The 23,254-nt window shown below is 43.3% G+C and overlaps 1 protein-coding gene across 2 annotated transcripts in view; it reads left to right on the top strand.

The window, feature by feature from the left end:
* The window catches only part of GMPR (guanosine monophosphate reductase), a 50,888-nt gene that overhangs the window by 10,816 nt on the left and 16,818 nt on the right, over positions 1–23,254 (top strand). Inside the window, exons 4-6 of one of the 2 annotated variants that reach the window (XM_066268336.1) lie at positions 1,857–2,030; positions 10,699–10,780; positions 14,764–14,870. In XM_066268336.1, the coding sequence (XP_066124433.1) occupies positions 1,857–2,030; positions 10,699–10,780; positions 14,764–14,870 (363 nt within the window). The remainder of the gene's footprint in view (positions 1–1,856; positions 2,031–10,698; positions 10,781–14,763; positions 14,871–23,254) is intronic. The other variant, XM_066268338.1, reaches the window with a different exon arrangement.

Here is a 23,254-nt window from a genome sequence, read left to right as displayed (position 1 = left end):
TGTCTGGCTCAATAGCAAATCCATCATTTTTGCCACATTGTGTTTAAACAAACTAGACTCTTTTCACTGTCTTCCCCTGTCTGTGAGGATTTGGGAAGGCAGTGAACCTGGGGCAATGTGTGGTTAGTTGGAACTTTGGTGTTCATGACCAAGTCTGATCATTTGACTAACTGCCAAATTAAAGACTGATTTTTCTGGAAAGGGAAAATGTTAAAAGCTCAGTAGCACTGATAAAAACTAGTCTTGGCTTCCACAAGCCAAACTTGAAACAGACATGAAGGGGGAAGGGAAAAAGATAGCAAAGCTCTTGTGGGAGGGGAAAGTGTGTGGATTGGGCTGCACAGGTCAGACTGTCAAAATGAGGAGTGGAACTGGAATAAATCCAGGAGACTGGAATAAACATGGATCCTGTTACCATGCAGCTTACACTCAGTATCTGGGTGGTAGCTGCATTGTTGAGATGTTTTTTGAGAGTAAGGAGGATATTGAAATATGTCCCTCCTCTGTGGCTTATGGTTTAGAGACACAAGTTCAAATGTTCATATAATATTCTTTTAAAGGTGAGATGCCATGGGCACAATTCTGTGGCTTGGTTTCACTAGGGCATAAATTTCTAAAAACAAAGTCTTTTCCCAAAAGAGCACTTTTTAGAGTTGCTGACAGGTGGGTTGGAGGGCACTGGTGGTCTGGAGGTTGGGGGAGAAGGTGCCAGAGAGCAAGGTACAGTGGCTTCAGCTATAAACACAATTGAGTGCATTTGGAAAGGTCATTTCAGGCTCCTTTGTTCTTGTACCTTGGGACACTTGACCCTTTTAATATAGGAACACGGCGATCTGCAGCTCTTTAGGTTATGATTTCCGTGTTGTATTAGTATTGCATTGGGAGTAAAAATGAAAATAGAATTTTTATAAGGGGAGTTGAGACTTCTTTCCCTCCTTCCTCCTGATCCCCTAAGTGAGATGCTCAGGGTGATGGCCGCAGCATTGGCATAAGGAGGCCCAAGTTGACTGGCCTTGCCTTCATTTACCTGCCTCTCTTCTATGCTAGGAAGAGGAGAGTTCGCACCAGCAGTTCTGTGATTCAGAATTCCACATAGAAAGCTTGAGGAAAGTAAACAATGCCAAGGACAGGGTTTCCTGAAATACTTAATAAACTGTTTACTAGAAAGATTCTGTGGCTGAGGGCTAGGGTTAAGGATATATGTAATTTAAGGGCAAGAATGATAGCAGAGGTGAAGTTTAGCTAATTTAATGAATAAATGTCCTTTATCTCTTGTTAGAAATGAAATTAAGCAAGCCTCATGGAGACAAAATACCTCAGCAAGGCAACTTTAATAACTTCTGCAGAAGGGTGTGCTGCTGCTTTTCAAAGCCAGCCAGCCAGCGCACGGGCAGAGGGCAAGTTCTGTTTCTATCTCCAACGCAGGTCCTAGGATGTTGGGTCTTGCTCCAGTGGCTGGAGTGTTGACCGTATAATCTTATTTTTTCCTGATTGGCTAGTTTAAATAGCTGCACCAAGGGGATATCATTAATTAGGTAAGGAATGATTGGTGACCGGACGAAGGGGTCTGGGAGATTGGTAAACAAGTTAGCTATTTCTCAGTCTATTTCCTGGTCAGAGGAATTGGAATAAAAGGGGGTTGGGAAGTTAGTTGAAGAAAAGAACCTTAGTTAAACATTTCCTTCATCTCTGCTGCTGGATATTTCTTGAGCAGCACTGCTGTGTGGACATGTGACCAGGGTAACCTCAGAGGGACATGGCACTGTCCCCAGAACAGGCAGACTGGATGAAGGCAGGTCTGACTTCTGAAAACTCACTGCTCCTGTCTTGCACCTTGTGGTTTATTTTTGGTACAGCATATAGCCGTGAGTTCTGGCAGTGGGAAGAATGATCTGGAAAAAATGAGCAGCATCCTGGAGGCTGTGCCGCAGGTTAAGTTTATTTGCCTGGATGTGGCCAACGGCTATTCGGAGCATTTTGTGGAATTCGTGAAACTTGTCCGTGCCAAATTTCCAGAACACACCATTATGGTAGGTATGGGGAACTTTCTGTAGTTGGGGAAGCAGAGAGACAGTTGTTCAGTGAGTTGGGAGCTCTGTAGAGTCCTCAGAGCTTCTGGTGCCTTCCTATTCGAAGTCTGGTTGAAAAATCACTGGAACAAGCAGAGGCAGCTATGGAAGACCTGAGAGCTATTCCTCTGTGAAAAACAGAATCCAGATCAACATCATAGTGTTGGCTCCTTATCTTTGTTTAGTATCTTCAGTTTCTTACCACGTGATATTAAACAAAGAGGTCTGAGTCACTGCTTAACAAAGAGGAAACTTTTTTTTCAAATTATAAGAGTTTATTTAGAAAGTTACAAAGGTAGTAGAAGTGGGCCAGTGTTGGGAAACAAGTTATAGAGACAAGAGAAGGGCCCTTGGAGCTTAGGAGAGGGAAAGGCAGAGGCGGAGAAAGAGGGAAGGCAAAGGTGTGCCCCATGGAGGGAAAGCCAAGGAGCAAAGTTTTAAAAATGAAAAACCCACTGTAACTGGGTTTTAGTGTAACATGCTTATGCCATCTACGCCCCAGTCCCCCTCTGCTGTGAGGCTAGAATCGCGATGTAAACATTTCACAGTAGTCAACTATTGCAAATTATTTGGTGCTTGTTTTATCTAGGATCTTTATTCTTGACCTTTTCCTGCCCTTTTTTTTTTGTAGTTTCCTAATTACTAGTTAGAATATACTTTTGTTATTGCTGGGAAGCATGGATTTTCAGAAAGAGGAACTAGAAACTTTAAGGTTAAATTTGGGCTTTTGGGAAATCTCTTGTAATTATGTGTTTTTACTGGTCTTAACATGGCAATTATTGATTGACCACTAGATAAGCTACCTAACTCTCCTTTTAAATTTTATGTATCCTCACATTTTGTCATTGTCAGGAAGTTAGGAGACAGGAATATTTTTGTTGATGGAGTTAATTCTTCTGTTAAGGATTTCCAAGAAGTTTTAAAATAAGTATCTCTGTGTTTTCCAATTACATGACAAGAAAGGGTCAAGAATTGTCTTAAGGTCAGCCAGCTGTACTGTGTCAGAACTTGGGTGGGAAATGGCTAAATGCACTTGACCCTCTTTAAGAGTGCTGCCGATGTTGTCGTTTTGTTTTGCTTTTTGATAACAGATTCCATTTACTGAGTGCCTACTGTGTTCCAGAAGGTTTACCTCTGGTTTTGTTTTTTCTTCTTCTTCTTCTTCACAGCTCTCTGTAAAGAGTAAAAACTGTTGTTCCAAACTTACCACAGATGAGGAATATTCAGTTCTTATTTTATTCTTACACTCTGGGATTTTTACAAGGCCACAGCAACATTAAGCAGTAAAGCTGGGATTTGAAGCTAGGTTGTTCTGAATTTAAAGGCCAAGGTTTACTCTTGAGGCTTGTTAATGTGCCCTATCCTTGTTAACTTTCATGATAAAGCTCCTTTCTTCCACCAGGCATACCTGTGACCAGTTTTCTGCTTCCTGGTTCTGAGGAGGTTGACCTTGTTTATGCTTGCACTGGAGGGTGATGGGAGGGTGATGACATGACCCTCTATCAAGACCCAAGAGTGGGTAGTCGTGAGGCCCCAACTGGCTCTTAGACCTCCCAACTGTCTGTGGTAACATTTTCTCAGGAAAAAGGGAACAGAAAGCTGGACTGCAGGGAGAGCAGAAGCCCCTTCTCCCCAGCTGGGACCTGGTAGCCCTGAATAGCACTTGATACTAAACATGAATTCTATGAAACAACAGCTGAATGGTAGAAAGAGCATGACAGATATCATATTTGTTGACTAGGAGAAAAGCCATTTGTTTGAGTCTTTTGTTTAGGAAATAAGGCAGCCCCAGGGTGGCTGTTGACATCTGGGGTGGTGGGATCTAGAGCTTTCCAGAGATTTCCATTTTACCTCCAGTGTTTTAATGGCCCTGGAGATAGAAGGGACAAAGAAACTTGAAAAGCTATGTCTTTGCAACTGGCGTCTTTGGATGTAAGAGTTTTAGCAAGGAAGGTTTAGGAATCAGAAATTACATGGATTTAAAGAATCAACTTAGTAGCTCCACTTGCTTTTTTATTTAGTAATTCTTGTATTAAATTGTGCACTATGATCTGCGCACAGCAAAGCATATAAAACATGGGTATTTAATGGTCATAAAATGGCAGTCTTTCAGTGTCCCTGTGCTCAGGAGCCACGCCCTGACTCTGGCTCATTCCCTTCCTATGTGTCTCTGGATCCACAGTCTATTGAGGCATTCCTAAAAAGTGCCATTTAATGTTGCCTGTATTTGAACCGCATATAAACGGTGATCCTATGCCTCTCTTGTATCTTCCTCTGCTCAGGAGCGTGTTGTGAAGCACGCACGTAGTTTTGTGTGTGCTGTACAGTGCCCCATCAACCCTGGAACAAATCTTTACTACTGTTTCCCAGACCAGCCCTCATTCCTGCCTCTGCTGTGCTGCTGGTTGCCTGTCTGACCGAACAAAAACCATATGTGTGATTTTGATTCATTCACACTGGGCAGCTATTGTTGTGTTTGCTGATATCATTTTTTTCTGTTTGACAATCTCAGGGCGAAGAGGTCAGTGCCTCTGACTAAACAGTCAGGTATTGCATGCTTTAAAGATTTTGCAGCACACCAGTGTGCCTGCTGCTGCAGCTCGCACGCCATTTGACCAGCGCTGCACTAACTTCATGCCCCTGAGGTGTGGCTGAGTGAAGCTGAGCCACATTGGACAAGTCACAAGATTTCTGAATTTCATTTTTCTCACCTCTAGAAAGAAGGTCAGGATGGTAATGGCTAGGGAATTACTGTGGGGTCAGATGTTTTGTAAACAGTGCAGTGTTCACAGCTGTATGTTGATAATTGGGGATGGGATGCGAGGCATTTGTTTTTGTTTTAAGAAGAGGGAGAAAATGTACACACCGCTCTTTTAAAAAGCAGGTATTAGCAATCCCCTGGAGCTCCAGAACTTCCATTTGTGTGCTCTGAATAGTTGGCCACAAGCTGTAACTCACCGCTGGCCCTGCTGGGGCTGGGGCAAGCTGCATGTCGTGGGGCCCAGAGAGCCTGTGTTCCACCCCTCGGGCAAACACCAGGGACAGGGGGTGCAGGAAGTAAGGGAGCAGGCTGGTAGCATAAGGGAAAGGGGGGATTGTTGCCAGTGCAGAGCCTGGGGGTTGCTCTGGGGAGTGAGGCCGGGTGGGGTTCCTCTGGGCAGCCACCAGCAATGAGTGCCTATCAAGTGCCTGCTCGCTGGCCCAGGTTCTGTTGTCATTTTTCTTGTTGGTTCCCCAGCAATAAACAGGAGAATTTGGCAAGGTAGGTGTTTATTCCTAAGCCATTCTTTGCCTGCACTAACCCTTGAAATCTGTGATTCATTTAGAAACCTCCAGTGCTCTTAGCATCCTCGGTTTATGGAAATACAATTTCTCTTATGGCTTTTGGAGGCATTGTAAGGATGCATTACCATTTGTCCAATGTTTCGGAACTGAAAGGTATATAACAGGGGTCCCCAAACTTTTTACACAGGGGGCCAGTTCACTGTCCCTCAGACCTTTGGAGGGCCAGACTATTAAAAAAACTATGAACAAATCCCTATGCACACTGCACATATCTTATTTTAAAGCAAAAAAACAAAATGGGAACAAATACAATATTTAAAATAAAGAACAAGTAAATTTAAATCAACAAACTGACCAGTATTTCAATGGGAACTATGCTCCTTTCACTGACCACCAATGAAAGAGGTGCCCCTTCTGGAAGTGCAGTGGGGGCCGGATAAATGGCCTCAGGGGGCCGCAGTTTGGGGACCCCTGGTCTATAATGTGGTGCTGAGCGTTGTGATTGTACAATCAGGTAACAGAAGGGGTGCTCTGAAATGTTCTTAGCAGAAGCTGGCGATTCCAGTGTCTGGCGGCATCCAGGGCTTGTCTCCCTTTGCCCAGTGCGCCCCAGAGCTATATGCAGCCTTTTCTTGTTTTTTTTTATTATTATTATTATTTTTAAAGATTTTATTTATTCATTATAGAGAGGGGAGGGGGGGGAACAGGAAGCATCAACTCCCATATGTGCCTTGACCAGGCAAGCCCAAGGTTTTGAACTGACAACCTCAGCGTTTCCAGGTTGACGCTTTATCCACTGTGCCACCACAGGTCAGGCTGTTTTGTCTTTTCTTGTTTTTCACCTTGGGCAAGCCTTGCCAATGTAAAGAAGAAGCAGGGAGTCTTAGATGACATTTTTGGCAGAGAAGGGTCCCATAGGGGTTCTGGCTATTGGAGGGATGAAATAAGTGGTTACATTCTGGGTGCTATAGAGAAAGGCACTAGCACGGATGAGACACTTTTTTCCTAATAATAACAGATCCTTGAGTAAGGATTATAGCACCAACATGTAATAGTGTGAAACTTAGTCTTCGCTCAAGGGACATTTAAAGGATCACAGAGCCAGGGGTTTGGAGCCAGGCAGCCTGCCCCCAGACCCTGTGATCTTCCCATTATACACATTGCAGCCAGCCCGTGTGCCAGCTTGGGCTTGTTGGGACACAGAAGTCCCCACATTAGTTCTGAGAAATGCTTTTGTGCTGGTGACTCTCCCTGGTCCTGTAAGGACATGCATCTGTGACACCTATGCTGTTCAGGTCAGTCACTGCTGGGCGGTCCCAGGTAGCTGTGGGCATGACCTCGGCCTTTCCGTCTGTAGCCATTGGCTCAGCGGCCTGTCTGCATTCTCTCTCCAGCACCGTGCTCTGAGCCACAGGAGAAAGCTCTGCTCTGCACCTTCTCCCAGAGGGGTGCACACTCTCCCGTGGTCCTTGCAGGTATCAGCTGAGGGAGGCCTTAACATAGGTGTGTCTCATGGAAGTTAAGGGATTTGTCATGGCTGACAGCGCATCTCAGGCTGAGCTCCCTGGTTTTTGTTGTCATCCTCTGTCTGGGACTGCCGTGAACTGGGACTGGGGTAGAAGCCATGAGGGCCTCAGAAATTCAGGTGATGTTTGTTTCCGAGAGTCACATAGTAAATAGGTTAATGTGCCATAAACGGTGGTCGTCGCCTTGCTAGCCTCTCCTCTTCCCTGGTTCCTACAAGCAGGTGTTGTTTTCTATGTGCTTGGCACAGGGCACTGGCATTAGGTTCCATCGTTCGACCTCAGTCTTTACTGAACTATTTTGCCATAGCTATGCAGGTCTAAGGAAAAAACAGAAAAATTGGGGCAAAACAGTTTGCGTTTTGGATTTTGCCCAGAGGACTTGTTTTAAATGGTATAAATGTACATGAAAGTTAGTGTTGTTGCTTTTATGTCTCTTCCTGAGGTCCTCACCCTTCTTAAATGGAGCAGCAGTCCTTGCTGACAGGGCACAGCCTCCCTGGGAGAAGGTTGCCCTCCAGCCCTCACCCTGATACTAACCTAAGCCCTAGCTCTATCCTAACCCTGATCCTGACACAAATCTAGCTCTAGCCCAATTCCTAAACCTAAACTGACACCTGGCACTAGCCCTGGCCCTACACCTGACACTAAACTTAAGCCTAACCTTAACCCTAACCCTGAATTTATCCCTATCCCTATCCGGAATTCTAACCCAAGTCCTAGCCCCGTCTTAGCCCTAGCAGTAACCAAAACCTTAATCCTCCCCCTGGACCCGCAGAGCCCTGGAGGGCCCCCAGAGGGCCCCAGAGCCCTGGCTGGCTTTGGTGCCAGATAAAGGTCTGTAGATTCCATTCCGTTTTGTGGTGGCTGCCCCCAAAATGATTGTTTGTGAGCTACTGGAGGGACAGCCAGACGTGCTGCTGGGTGGGGTCCCATCCTGACAGTCCATATCCACTGCTCACACACGGTGCTTCAGGCCAAGATAAGCAGGCTCCTCACTAACCGGCCTGGTCCACGCCCCCTCCCAGCCCACCACAGCCCAGGCAGGGGCGCCCTCAGCCTGCCGGGAACTCGTTCTTACGTGTTATTTCTTCCCTTGATTTCAAACTTGAATAAACAGCTTTTTGTTTCTTCAAGTAGAAACTCACTCATCCTCCCCCCGTCACCAGTGTTCCCGTTGTGCTGTTCCCATGTTTGAGGCATGTCAGAAGCAGTTGGGTTTCCTGCCCAGCAGTGCTCTCTGGTGACCGCGTCCTAACCTCTGTGAAGGAGCCGCGCAGGAAGCCGAGGGGGACGGGCACACCTGCGCCAGCCTCAGTGGGCTGCCGGAACAGGATCACCGTCCTGCTTTTAAACTGACTGTGTGTGGCTGTACCTGGCTCATCCAGCTTGAGCTGACTTGAATTCTTTTTTTTTAATGGAAAGTTGGCTCTTTGAAATAAAATGATTTGTAGGCAGCACCAGACTTGGGGCAGGGGGGGAATCCACACTGAAATTGAAACTTTGTGGGGAGCTTAAAGTAGTTTCTTTTTTTTATTTTTTAATTTATTTTCTTTTCTGAATTTATTTTTGTCTTATTTTTAAAACTTTAAAAATTTATTTTTTTAGCAGGTCATCCAATGAGGAAGAACAGGAAATCTTGTTTCCTAAGTTCCTATTCAGTTCTTTCTTGGGAATAGAGTTCATGCTAGTCCTTGTGCTAAAACAGACAGACAAACAAAACACCAAAAACCAAAAAAAAAATCCTTTAATAAAAGTAATACAGTTTCTACTATAAAATCCAGGACATTTTAAGGGGAAATAAAATTAAAAATTAGATTATTCCTTCACCTACACATAATCTGTTAGCATTTTAGCGTATATTTTTATATACATATATACTTGTGTATGTGTGTTTTTTAACAAAATGGAGATTTTACAATTTCTTTCGTCTCCCCTAAATTATACGGAAAGCATTTAAGGATTTTCCTGGGCCATTAAAACCAAGCTTAAAAGCATTACTTGGATGGGCGTGAGATTGTTGAGCCCTTCGCATTTTGGGGAATATATTTGCAGTTTGCATCATTATAAATAACATCCTTGTAGTTAACCCTTTGACCTCATCTCTGTTTATTTCCTTGGGAGAGAATTCCAAAAGTAAACTTGCTGGATATATTCCTAGGTGGATATATTGCTTTTTGAGACAGCTTGTACTAAAATAGACATTCTACCAGCAGAAAGAGTGTCTGTTTTCTCTTTCGTATTTTATATTTATAATCACTGGTTATTTATTCAATGAAAGTAGTACCTCACTGGTATCATAATTTAAAATTGATTTTTAGTGAGGTTCAATAGTTTACTGTTTATTGGCCAATTTTATTTCTTTCATTAGGTTGTTCATGCCTTTTGGTAGTTAAGTTACTCAATGAGGTGTTCACATTTCTCTTATAAATTTGGGAGGAGAGCTCCTATAATGTTAGGGACTCATTGTGAAAATTGCAGGCATTTTTTCTACCAGTCTGTTTTGCGTCTTAGTTTTGTTGATTGTATGTATGAGTTTGTGTGTTTTATTGAATACATGTACACAAACTTTTTATTTTCAGGTAGATAGATTTGTGTTTGCCCCCCCCCCCCCCTTTATGCTTATTACAAGTATTCAAGGTTTCTTCTAAGTCTGGGAGGATAAAACTTTTAGTTTAACTCTAATCCACCTAAAGGTTATTTTAGTGCAAAGTATGAGTAATCGATACCTGTTCCCTCAAGATACCTTTCCCAGCTTGGTTTGTTGAAATATTGTTCCTTTCCTCACTGACCTGTAAGGCCACCTTTATCATGTACTATGTTCTGATACTTTCTCGCCTTCTTTCTGGACCATCTCTCAGTTTTGATTGTCAGATGCTATTTGAATTAAAGCAGCTTTGAGCTCTCCTTTTCGCCCTTACCCAAGATCCTTTTATACGAAGTTAAAAGTCATTTTGTCTAGGTTAAAAAATAAAAATTCCCTCTGGGAATCAATTCAGTTAAAAGACAGTGGGCTTCAATGAAAAATAAAATAAAAAAGAATAAGTAGGGATGCATTTCCCAAAATAAGGCTTTGCACAGTTGTGAAAATCCAGTCTGGCATCTCGCCAAGTCTCCTGTGCACCAGCTGAAGAATCCACAGGGCAGTAAGTTGTAATAAAAAGGGCTATTTTTAAGCTCCCAGGCTCCTACAGTGAAAGAACTTGTGCTATTTCCAACCCAGAGGCATCCTGGTGGTTAGATTCTGCCACTTTCTGGCTTAGGTGTATTTCCTTAGGGTCACAGCTTTGCATTCTGCAAACAGAGCAGGGTTCAGTGCTGTTGGTTCATGAGGACTCATCTACACTTTTATGTCTAGATGGGAACTTCTGACCCTGGGGCAGAATACCCAGGTACCTTCCTGACTGTGAGATGACCAGTAGTTTCTTAATTCTGGCCCCTGGGGCTCCAAAAAGGTTCTTCAAGGTTTTACAATGTGTGAAGCATTTCACGCCCAACAGTAAAGATTTTAATCAGCTGAAAAAGTGTTGCTTACTTAGTTTATGTGTGTGGGTTCTCTGTAAGATTTTGTTTTGTCCATTGCTGAACTATTCAAAAAGTTCTGACCTGAAGTCCGAGAGTTGTAAAGGTCCTAGAGTTCTAAAATCATGGAGTTCTGTACCTTACCTAAATTTAGTCTCCAGGGGTCAGTTTCTGTGGTTCCCCAGCTGCCTGGTGGCTTCAGGACATGCTCATCTTGGTGTCCAGGTATGGCATTTCTTATTCATCTTTGTACCACCAGGGTTCGTTCATGATCGAGAGCTGTATTCTTTCTGTCTCAGGCAGGGAATGTGGTAACGGGAGAGATGGTGGAAGAACTGATTCTTTCTGGAGCAGACATAATCAAAGTGGGAGTTGGACCAGGTAAGACTGGCAGGGAGAACAGCAGAGGGTGTGTGTGGAGAGGAATGGGGTCTGGAGCTTATGGGCACTGGAGATGGCCAGATGGCAAAGGGAGCCCTCAAGTGACCCATCCATAGGTTCAAAGGCCATTTCTTTTGAAACTCTCACTGAGCTTCTTATCAGTAATGCCATTGAGTTGCTATCTGATGCCCCCAGGGAACTTGCAAATGAACTTGGACATAGACAGAAAGTGAGGTCCAGGTTTCAGAACGTAACTGTGGAAGAGAGAAATGCAGACTTCATTAATGACCATGTATACCTTGAAGAGGAAGATGAGGGGTGAAGAATCCATGGGACAGTTTCTGTGAGTATTTGAAGGACCTCAAACATTGCAGATAGGCGTGCAGCCGTGAGGCTGCATTTGAACTTGATCCATGGCCCAGATGGTTATCACCTTTGGCTCCTCACCTGATGCACACCCATCTTAGGTTTTGCCCACATCCTCTTGGGCAGTGGTTCTCAACCTTTCTAATGTCGTGACCCCGCAATACAGTTCCTCATGTTGCGGTGACCTCAAACCAAAAACTAATTTTGGTGGCTACTTCATAACTGTAATTTTGCTACAGTTATGATTCGGAATGTAAATACCTGATATGCATTATGTATTTTCCTATGGCTTTAGGCGACCCTGTTGGGGTCGCGACCCACAGGTTGAGAACTGCTGCTCTTGGGCATTCTCTCCTAGGATAGCTCATTGGCATCTTGAGAGAGGGGACTAGGCGTAGCCTTTCTGTCCCTCTCCTCGTGTCTCCATTTTGTCCGGGGCCAGTTGGTGTTTGCCATTTCTTTGGCCGCACCTGCCCACGAGCCTCCATGTGCTTGAATTCTTCCTTCACATTCAGTACTAACCAGACACTGAAATGGGAGAAAGGAAAAAATATACACATTTTCAGTTGGAAATAAAACACAGCAAAGACAAAGAAATATTGCTTACCTGAAAGACATCACCAGAAAAGAAAGCAAATTGTAAATTATCAGAAGAGTGAAGGGAAGCGCTGCTGGGAGGAGACACTACTGGGCTGTGCGCTGGTCACTCTGAGGGAGAGGGACGCCAGCCTGGCGGAGAGGAGCCCTGTGGACGCGTCCAAGCACCTGAGCTTTTAACACACAGGGAAACTGTCAAGATGGAGCTTTTATATTGCCTTTCACCTAAGCCAGTTTGTAACACACTCAGAGCAACAGGAAAGACAGCTCTGGTTTTCACTGAGGGTCTGGTTTCACTGTGGTTGAAAAGTCGAAGAAAGGATGAGGCCAAACAGGCTAGTAATAGACTAGGAGGACTGACTCTCTTTTCCAAAGGCAGGGGCACTCACCACTTCCCTGTTTCATCAGAAATATGTGCTCATGTCTCTGGCGGCCACGGTGCAGGGTGGGGGGTAGAGGACACAGGTGGGAGCCATCATCTCGGCCCTCCAGGAGCTGCTCTGCATGGAACCTGAGCACGCAGCTGTGGTCAGATTTGTCATGCACAGCCCTGTGTGTATACATTCTGTTTCCCCTGAGAACTGACTGTCCTCCCACTGTCCCTGTGTGACCCCAAGTCTGTCTGTTTAGAACAGACATGACTGAAGAGAGTAAGAGGCTCCCTTGGAGCCTGATGTATTAGAGCCGCTTCTTGGAACTGATTGGAGAGTATGTTGACGTTAACAAATTCTTCAGAGTAAAAATACTCTGAAGTATTAGAATATTGTATATCTAAATGACAGCATTAAAAAAAGGTTCATTATTGAGCAACTCCCAGGAACTGGAAAAAAGCATAAATAAGGGGGCACCATGCCCCCATAAATGGGTGAAAATATGTACCCAGTTTCTCCTTTCAGCCTGGGGGTTAATCAAGAGCACTCCCACGATGACGGTCAGGGAAGGAGCCTGCCTGGGGCGCCGTCCGGAGTGCACCTGTGGCCTGCCAACTCAGACCCCCATGTAGGTGCCGTCCTCAGAGCAGACTTGGAAGCTAGAGGTATAGAGGGGAAACTGATTTAGAAGGTTTTCACTGCTCTGATTGAGTAAAAGACTGAGGTCTCCGAGGAGATGCATGGAGTGTCTACATCAAAATGTACAACTCTAACCTTAACTAAATTTAAAAAATTTCATGGTAAAGATTGTAATATATTTTTAAAACCATTCCCATACCTGTCCCTCACCTGTGCTGACCAGCTACTGCAGCTGAGCTCCTGCCTTCCCCTGAGGATCTAGCAATTGAGTGGGAGGCAGGGAGCAGCGCCACTTCTGACCCAGAACCAGAACTTCTAAAGTTCTGAATCTGCCTCACACACAGTGCACGTGTGGAACAGAGGGTGGGGAGAGACATCCATTGGCTCCAGGACTGTGAGTGACATGTCAGGATGGACATAGAGGTGGATCCCGCCCTGCAATGGGATGGATGCAGGAGAAGGCGGTCCCCCATCCTGTGTTCCTGGGGAAGCCAGGCCTGGGCATATAGACATGGTCTGTTTAACCTGTCCCTAAAGACACCTAGGAGACGTGTGGGAAGCTGTGAAGCCACTGGCGGTGGTGGGGAGCAGGAGAGGAGGCTGGAGCTTCGAGCACCTTAACCCCAGTTCTGGTGAGCACAAGATGAGTTCAGGCCTAGTTTCCAATAATGGGGCTTCTGAGTGCCCCATTATTGACACCACAGGACAACCAGGAGGGACTGATTGAGTGGTGAAGCAGTAGAGACAGGGATGGGGGTGACTCATTCGTTCTCTCAGTGACTATTTCTAGCATCCTATGTACAGGCCTCTATTCTCAGCCAGGAACACCCATGGCGCTTACTGTCCAGCAGAGAAAATAGGTCCTTGGTTCTTGCACAAATAATGATTTAAATGCCTTTCTTTGAAGTGGGTGCTGTGAAGAACAACTTCCCTGAGGCAATGCCAGTTAAGAGGAAGCCTGAAAGATGAGAAAGGGTTGGCAGGAGCGGGGCTTGGCACAGAGGTCAGTGTTTGGATAGAGAGAACATCGTGTACAGATTCCCAGAGGTGGGAAGAAACTCGCTGTGCAGGAGGCACTGGGAGGTCGGCGTGGCTGGAGCGTTGTTAGCGGTAGGGGAAGCGGATGGGAGAGGAGGGTGGACATGTTTTGGGTGATCTTGGAGCAGGGCTGCCCACTTGCTGGGAGTGACAGCAGGTCTTGAGCAAGGAGATGTGCTGGCGATACTGGTGCTCTGACATGACTTGGCTAGGATCTAACTGGGATAGTGCAGGTGGCCAGCCAGGACTGGAGTTGACAGTGGGGAAGACAGAGGTCAAGATGGAGGCATCTCGTTTGCTGGTGTGGGTCCTGAGATAGAGGCTCACCTCTGAGTCCAAGGCTGGACGGGGACTCTGGGCAGGGTTGGAAGTGGCCTGTGAGATCACAAACAACAGGCTGAGGCATTGTGAGGACAAAGGTGAGTGAGAGTGGAGGTACAGGAATAGGGTTAGTGCTGGGTCCCGGGCCAAGGGATTGTGGCATTGAGTTTCCACCTCATCCCTGTGAGGTCATTTCAGAGGTGAGACCCTGAGGCATAGAGAAGTTAGTAATTTGACAAAAGCTGAAGGTCAGGAAGACTGGAGGCTGTCCCTGGAAGTACAGTGTGATTGTGTGGGACAGTGAAGAAAGGTGGAAAGGAATGGGAGTTTAAATGTGGAGGGTCAGTGCTCGACCATTAGGGGGAGCCTATATGGGAGCGGGAGTGTGATGGTGGCAGGTTATATGGTGGAACATGTTTTAGACGTGAGCAGGTGACGGTGAGGAGGACCTGAATGGCTGGCTGGCTTGCTGGTGTGGTTATAACCACCTCCATGGAGCCGCTGGGAAGCCCCACCCATCCCTTGCACCTCTCCTCTGCCATGCGTGGTTCACCCGCAGTGGTTGGGGCAGGGCTGTGTGACAGTGATGGAGACTTACTTTCTGTCCCATTCTGCCCATTCATTAACCATCTCTCCCCCTCCTCCTTCCAGGTTCTGTATGCACGACCCGCACCAAGACAGGGGTGGGCTACCCCCAGCTGAGCGCTGTGATCGAGTGCGCGGACTCTGCTCATGGCCTGAAGGGGCACATCATCTCTGTGAGTCTCCAGGCAGAGTCTCTGGGGGAGGGTTGTGGGGGGTTTCAGAGTCGGAGGGCCCTGCTTTCAGTTGCCATTCAGCCAGTGGCAGCCTCTGGGCTTGGAAATGAGCGGGTACTGGGGTCACAGCAGGGATGCAGGCCCTGTTGCCCAAGTACTCTGCAGTGAGTGAGACGGGCACATCAGTCAATAAGAACTCTAGGCAGTGACAACTCTGAGTGCTAGGGAGCGTGATGGGGGACATGGAAGGAGCGTTGAGAAAATGAGAGGATCGCCCCCAACTGGGGTCTTAAACTAGAGGGATATATTGTCTGGCAGTATCGGAGGCCAGAAGTCCAAGATCAAGGTGTCAGCAAGGCCATGAATGCTCCGGGGAAGGCTTTGTCCCTGGCCACTGGAGCTTCTAACAGTCCCTGGCTTTTGGCACCATTCTTCCAATTTTCATATGCTGTCCTCCCTGTGTGCATGTCTGTCTCGCATCCACATGTCTCCTTTTTATAAGAATGTCAGTCATATTGGATTAGAGGATGATCTCATCTTAGGTAGTCACATCTGCAGCGCTGTCAGATGCTACCAAAGGGTCTCTAGTTACCGTCGGAGAGCAGATTCAGCGGCATGTTGGCTGAAGTTAGGGTTTTGAAGGTTGAGACATATGTGGGGGAAAAGTGAGGAGAGTCAGAGACAGGATTGAACAACACTTTTTAAATTTTTCTTATTAATTTATTGTGTTTACATAGATTCTAATGTCACCGTGTTCATCCCCCCTGTTCCCCTCCCTATAAAGCCCCCTCCCCCCTTCCCTCCAGGATATGCTTTCCTGCTCTCATCCCATCCTATCACCCTCTCATCCCCTTTCCCTCTGTCCGCTTTCCTTCTGGATCCTTTGATCCCGCCTCTGTCTCTATTCCGCTCCTCATGTTCGTCGGATTCCTCATATGAGTGAGGTTATATGTTATTTTTTTTCTCTGCCTGGCTTATTTCACTCAACATAATAGTTTCCAGTTCCATCCATGTTGTTGCAAAGAATATTTCCTTCTTTTTCGTGGCCCCATAGTGTTCCACTGTGTATATGTACCACTGCTTTTTAATCCGCTCATCCACTTATGGACATTTGGGCTGTTTCCAGATCTTTGCTATTGTGAACAATGCTGCCATAAACATGGGGGTGCATTTCTTCTTTTCAAACTGTGCTATGGTGTTCTTGGGGTATATTCCTAAAAGTGGGATGGCTGGGTCAAAAGGCAGTTCGATTTTTAATTTCTTAAGGAATCTCCATACTGTTTTCCACAGTGGCTGCACCAGTCTGCATTCCCACCAGCAGTGCAGGAGGGTTCCCTTTTCTCCACATCCTCGCCAGCACTTACTCTGTGTTGTTTTATTGATGAGCGCCATTCTGACTGGTATGAGGTGATATCTCATTGTGGTTTTAATTTGCATTTTTCTAATGATTAGTGATGTTCAGCATTTTTTCCTATGCCTATTGGCCATTTGTGTGTCCTCTTTGGAGAAGTGTCTATTCATTTCTTCTGCCCATTTTTTGATTGGACTGTTTATCTTCCTAGTGTTGAGTTCTACAAGTTCTTTATAAATTTTGGTTATTAATCCCTTATCAGACGTATTGTCGAATATGTTCTCCCATTGTGTGGTTTGCCTTTTTATTTTGTTCATATTGTCTTTAGCTGTGCAAAAGCTTTTTAGTTGGATATAGTCCCATTTGTTCATCCTGTCCCTTATTTCTCTTGTGCATGGAGATAAATCAGCAAATATATTGCTGTGAGAGATGTCAGAGAGCTTACTGCCTATGTTTTTCTCTAGGATGCTTATGGTTTCATGACTTACATTTAAGTCTTTTATCCATTTTGAGGGTTTCTTTTGTGAGTGGTGTAAGTTGGTGGTCTAGTAGCTGTCCAATTTTCCCAACACCATTTGCTAAAGAGGCTATCCTTACCCCATTGTATGCTGTCACCATCTTTGTCAAATATCAATTGTTCATAAAGGTGTGGGTTTATTTCTGGGTTCTGGGTTCTGTTCCATTGATCTATATGCCTGTTCTTATGCCAGTACCAAGCTGTTTTGAGAACAATGGCCTTGTAGTATAACTTGATATCAGGAAGTGTGATACCTCCCACTTTATTCTTCCTTTTCAAGATTGCTGAGGCTATTGGTGTTCTTTTTTGGTTCCATATGAATTTTTGTAATATTTGTTTTATATCTTTGAAGTATGTTCTTGGTATTTTAATTGGTATTGCATCAAATTTATAAATTTCTTTGGGTAATATGGACATTTTAATGATGTTTATTCTTCCTAACCATGAACCAGATACTTGTTTGTATCTTTCTTGATTTCTTTTATAGTTTTCTGAGTACAAGTCTTTAATCTCCTTGGCTAAATTTACTCCCTAGGTATTTTATTTTTTTTTTGTTGCAATAGTGAAGGGGATTGTTTTTTTAATTTCTCTTTCAGACAGATCATTGTTGGTGTATACAAATGCCTCTGATTTCTTAGTATTAATTTTATATCCTGCCACCTTGCTCAATTTATCAGGTCCAGTAGCTTTTGACTGAGACTTTAGGGTTTTCTAGGTACAGTATCATGTCATCAGCAAATAATGATAGTTTTACTTCTTCTTTTCCGATTTGGATGCCTTTATTTCTTCTTCTTGTCTGATTGCTGTGGCTAGGACTTCCAGAACTATATTGAATAAGAGTGTTGAAAGAGGGCACCCATGCCTTGTTCCTGATCTTACGGGGATTGCTTTTAACTTTTGCCCATTGAGTATGATGTTGGCTGTGGGCCTGCCATAGATGGCCTTTATCATGATGAGGAAATACAGGTATTTCCACTTTGCTGAGAGTTTTGATCATAAATGGGTGCTGGATTTTATCAAATGCTTTTTCTGCATCTATTGATATTATCATGTAGTTTTTGTTCTTCCTTTTGTTTATGTGATGAATCACATTGATTGATTTACAAATATTGTACCAGCCTTGTCTCCCCAGAATAAATCCCACTTGATCCTGGTGTATGATTTTTTTTATATATTGCTGGATCTGGTTTGCTAATATTTTGTTGAGAATTTTAGCATCTAAATTCATCAGGGACACTGGCCTATAATTTTCTTTCTTTGTGTTGTCTTTGCCTGCTTTTGCAATCAGAATTATGCTCGCCTCATAACAGGAGCTTGAAAGTCTTCCTTCCTCTTGAATTTTTTGAAATAGCTTGAGAAGGATAGGAGTTAGTTCTTCTTTGAATGTTTGGTAGAATTTGCCTGTGAAGCCATCTGGCCCAGGGCTTTTGTTTGTTGGGAGTTTATTGATAACTGTTTTGATCTCATTTGTTGTAATCGGTCTGTTTAGGTTTTCTGATTCTTCCAGATTGATTTTTTAAAATAATTTTTTATTAATGTTAATGGGGTGATATTAATAAATCAGGGTACATATATTCAAAGAAAACATGTCCAGGTTATCTTGTCATTCAGTTACGTTGCATACCCGTCGCCCAGAGTCAGATTGTCCTCCATCACCCTCTATCTAGTTTTCTTTGTGCCCCTCACCCTTCCCCTTCCCCTCTCCCTCCTTCCCTCCCACGTCCTCCCTCCCCCCACTCCTGGTAACCACCACCCTCTTGTCCATGTCTCTTAGTCTCATTTTTATGTCCCAGCAATGTATGAAATCATGTAGTTCTTGGTTTTTTCTGATTTACTTATTTCAGTCCGTATAATGTTATCAAGTTCCCACCATTTTGTTGTAAATGATCCAATGTCATCATTTCTTATGGCTGAGTAGTATTCCATAGTGTATATGTGCCACATCTTCTTTATCCAGTCTTCTATTGAAGGGCTTTTTGGTTGTTTCCATGTCTTGGCCACTGTGAACAATGCTGCAATGAACATGGGGCTACATGTGTCTTTACGTATCAGTGTTTCTGAGTTTTGGGGGTATATACCCAGTAGAGGGATTGCTGGGTCATACGGTAGTTCTATTTTCAGTTTTCTGAGGAACCACCATAGTTTCTTCCATAATGGTTGTACTACTTTACAGTCCCACCAACAGTGAATGAGAGTTCCTTTTTCTCCACAGCCTCTCCAACACTTGCTATTACCTATCTTGTTGATAATAGCTAATCTAACAGGTGTGAGGTGGTATCTCACTGCAGTTTTGATTTGCATTTCTCTAATAACTAAAGAAGATGAGCATCTTTTCATATATCTGTTGGCCATTTGTATTTCTTCCTGGGAGAAGTGTCTGTTCATGTCCTCTTCCCATTTTTTTATTGGATTGTTTGTTTGTTGTTGAGTTTTATGAGTTCTTTGTAAATTTTGGATATTACGCCCTTATCTGAGCTGTTGTTTGAAAATAACATTTCCCATTTAGTTGGCTGTCTATTTATTTTGTTTTCAGTTTCTCTTGCTGAGCAAAAACTTTTTAGTCTGATGTAGTCCCATTCATTTATCTTTGCCTTCACTTCTCTTGCCTTTGGAGTCAAATTCATAAAATGCTCTTTAAAACCCAGGTCCATGAATTTAGTACCTATGTCTTCTTCTATGTACTTTATTGTTTCAGGTCTTATATTTAGGTCTTTGAGCCATTTTGAATTAACTTTAGTACACGGGGACAAGCTGTAGTCGAGTTTCATTCTTTTGCATGTGGCTTTCCAGTTTTCCCAGCACCATTTGTTGAAGAGGCTTTCTTTTCTCCATTGTGTGTTGTTGGCCCCTTTATCAAAAATTATTTGACCATATATATGTGGTTTTATTTCTGGGCTTTCTATTCTGTTCCATTGGTCTGAATGTCTATTTTTCTGCCAATACCATGCTGTTTTGATTGTCGTGGCCCTATAATATAGTTTGAAGTCAGGTATTGTAATGCCCCCAGCTTCATTCTTTTTCCTTAGGATTGCTTTGAATATTCGGGGTTTTTTATAGTTCCATATAAACCAGATTGATTTTTGAAAGATGACATTTTTCAAGGAATTTGTCCATTTCACCTAGGTTGTCTAATTTTTTGGCTTACAGTTCTTCATAGTATTTTCTTATAATCCTCTGTATTTCTGCTGTGTCCGTTGTTACTTTTCCACTCTCATTTCTAACTTTATTTATTTGAGTCCTCTTTTTTTTTTTTGGTGAGTCTGGCTAAGGGTTCATCGATCTTGTTTACTTTTTCAAAAAACCAGCTCTTGGTTACATTGATCATTTTTATTTTTTTAGTCTCTATGTCATTTATTTCTGCTCTGATCTTTATTATTTCCTTCTTTCTACTTCCTCTAGGCTTTACTTGCTGTTCTTGTTCTAGTTCTTTTAGTTGCAGGATTAAGTTGTTTATTTGAGCTTTTTCTAGCTTCTTAAGGTATGCCTGTAATGCTATGAACTTCCCTCTCAGGACTGCTTTTGCTGTATCCCACAGATTTTGAGTTGTTGTATGCACATTTTTATGTTTCAAGGAAGTTTTTTATTTCTTCCTTGATCTCAGTGTTGACCCAGTCATTGTTTAATAACATGCTGTTTAGTTTCCAAGTGTTGGAGTGTTTTTTAGTTTTTCTATTGTAGTTGATTTCTAGTTTCATGTCATTGTGGTCAGAGAAGATGCTTGATATGGTTTCAATCTTCTTAAATTTGTTGAGACTCGTTTTATGCCCTAATATGTGGTATGCTAGAAAATGTACCATGAGCACTTGAAAAGAATGTATATGCTGCTGCTTTAGGGTAGAAGATTCTGAAGATATCCATTAAATGCAGTTGATGTAGTGTATCCCGTAATTCTGTTGTTCCTTTGTTAATTTTATTTCTTGAGGATCTATCCATTTATGTTAGTCGCGTATTGAAATCCCCTACTATTATAATATTGCTGTTGATCCCTCCCTTTATGTCCATGAAAATCTGCTTTATATATTTAGTTGCTCCTATATTAAGTGCATATATATTTATAATGGTTATCTCTTCTTATTGGATTGCTCCTTTCATCATTATGTAGTGACCTTCTTTATCCCTTACTATAGTTTTTGTTTTAAAGTCTATTTTGTCAGATATAAGTATTGCTACCCCAGCTTTTTTTTCATTTCCATTTGCATGAAATATTTTTTTCCATCCTTTTACTTTCAGTCTATGTGTATCTTTTGTTTTGAGGTGTGTCTCCTATAGACAGCATATGTATAGGTCCTGTTTTCTTTTCCATTCAGCTACCCTATGTTTTTTGATTGGATCATTTAATCCATTTACATTTAAAGTTATTGATATGTAGTTGTTTATTGCCATTTTATTCTTTAAAGTTACATTCCTCTTTTACTATATTCTTTTCCCCCTTTGTTCTGTTTACTACAGGCCCCTTAACATTTCTTGCAGCATTGGTTTTAATGAATTTCTTGAAGTCTTTTTTTGTCTGGGAAGCATTTTATTTCTCCTTCAATTTTAAACGACAGCCTTGCTAGATAATGAAGTCTTGGTTGTAGGCTCCTGTTCTGCATTACTTTGAATATGTCTTGCCATTCTCTTCTGGCCTCAAGTGTTTCTGTTGAGAAGTCGGATGTCATCCTTATGGGGGTTCCTTTGTAGGTGATAGCCTTTTTTTGTCTAGCAGCTTTTAATATTTTCTCTTTATCTCTTATCTTTGGTATTTTAATTATGATGTGTTTTGGTGTAGATTTGTTTGGGTTTCTTTTTAATGGATTCTCTGTGCTTCTTGAACTTATGTGACTTTTTCCTGCATCAGTTTAGGGAAGTTTTCAGCTATGACAGTGGTTTTCAACCTTTCTAATGCCATGACCCTGCAATACAGTTCCTCATGTTGTGGTGACCCCAAACCAAAAAATAATTTTGGTGGCTACTTCATAACTGTAATCTTGCTACAGTTATGATTCGGAATGTAAATACCTGCTGATGGCTTTAGGCAACCCTGCCGGGGTCGCAACCCACAAGTGAGAACCGCTGAGCTATGAGTTCATTCAACAAGGTCTCTAACCCTTGTTCTTTCTCTTCTTCAGGAACCCCTATGATGCGGCTGTTGTTTCTTTTTAGGTTGTCACAGAGCTCTCTTAGAGTTTCCTCAGTTTTTTCTGTCTCTTTTCTTTTTGCTGCTCTATTCCGTGCTTTCACTTGTCTTGTCCTCTAAGTCACTGATTCGATCCTCTGCTTCATCCAGCCTACTTTTAATTCCTTCCAATGTAGTCTTCATTTCTGATATTGTGTTTGTCATTTCTGTCTGGTTCTTCTTCATAATTTCTGTGTCCTTTTTGATGCTTTCAATTTCTTTACTGAAATGTTCATTAAGTCCATCCATTGTAGCTTTGAGATCTTTAAGCATTCTAAAAATCATTATTTTAGACTCTGTATCCGGTAAGTTGATTACTTCTGATTCGTCCAAAACTTCTCAGAGGATTTATCTTTTTTTTATCTTATTTTTATTAATTTTAATGCAGTGACATTGATAAATCAGGGTACATATGTTCCAAGAAAACATCTCCAGGTTATTTTGACATTTGATTATGTTGCATACCCCTCACCCAAAGTCAAATTGTCTTCCGTCATCTTCTCTCTGGTTTTCTTTGTGCCCCTTCCCTCCCCCCACCCCCTCTTTCTCCTTCCTCGCCTCCTCCCCACCCCCCTCAGAGGATTTATCTTGTTGAAACATATGACTTATGCTTCTCTGCCTACCCATTATTCTGTATGACTTGTAGGCTTCTTCCAGCTGTGATTTCCTTACCTAGTAGAGTCTCTTTGAAGTCTTGATTTGTTTGTTTTCTTCTCAGTTTTCTTAACTCAGTGGTAGTCTTGTTTACCGATCTCGGCCGGGGGCTTATTTGAAGCTGTATCCAGGAATGTGGTGGGTGTAACCTGAGACTCTGAAGGCCCAATCTGCCAGCTTCTCTGGGGGGGGGGCACAGTGTTTTCTCCCTTTTAGTAGGGGGAGGTGTATCTCAGATCTCCATGGACACCTGAGTTACTGCCCCTCCTCCCCACTTTCTGTTTTCAACTGTGTCTTGTTGCTCTGATTGAAGCTGCAGAGCTTTCAGGAGGTGGGTCACTCTGAACCACTTTAGGCTTGTGCTTTGTTGAGGGTTCAACCCCTCCCCCAGCTATGGCTGCCTCCACACTGGATGAGTCAGCTTCTCAGGTCATCCCATGCATTCCTCTGCCTGTCATCATCTGTCTCTCTCTCCCCACTTTCATTTTGGAAGACAAGCCAGCCCTCTCAACTCATCTCGTTCCCAGGTCCCCAGGCAAGTGGCTGTGAGCAATATTCTCTGCTCTTCTCCTTGTAATAAGAGCCCTTCTGGGCTCTCAGTCTCACCCCACCTTTACTCCTGGAAGCAGGATAGCCCCCACACATGGCTCGGCGCTCCCTACCAGGCACGGTGTGGCTTCTTCTTTGCTCCTTAGTTTTTGAGACCT

The sequence above is a fragment of the Saccopteryx bilineata genome, chromosome 3 (assembly GCF_036850765.1).
Source record: "Saccopteryx bilineata isolate mSacBil1 chromosome 3, mSacBil1_pri_phased_curated, whole genome shotgun sequence".
NCBI lineage: Eukaryota > Metazoa > Chordata > Mammalia > Chiroptera > Emballonuridae > Saccopteryx > Saccopteryx bilineata.
Note: the sequence above shows the minus strand (reverse complement) of the source record. Positions and strands in the feature narration are given on the sequence as shown.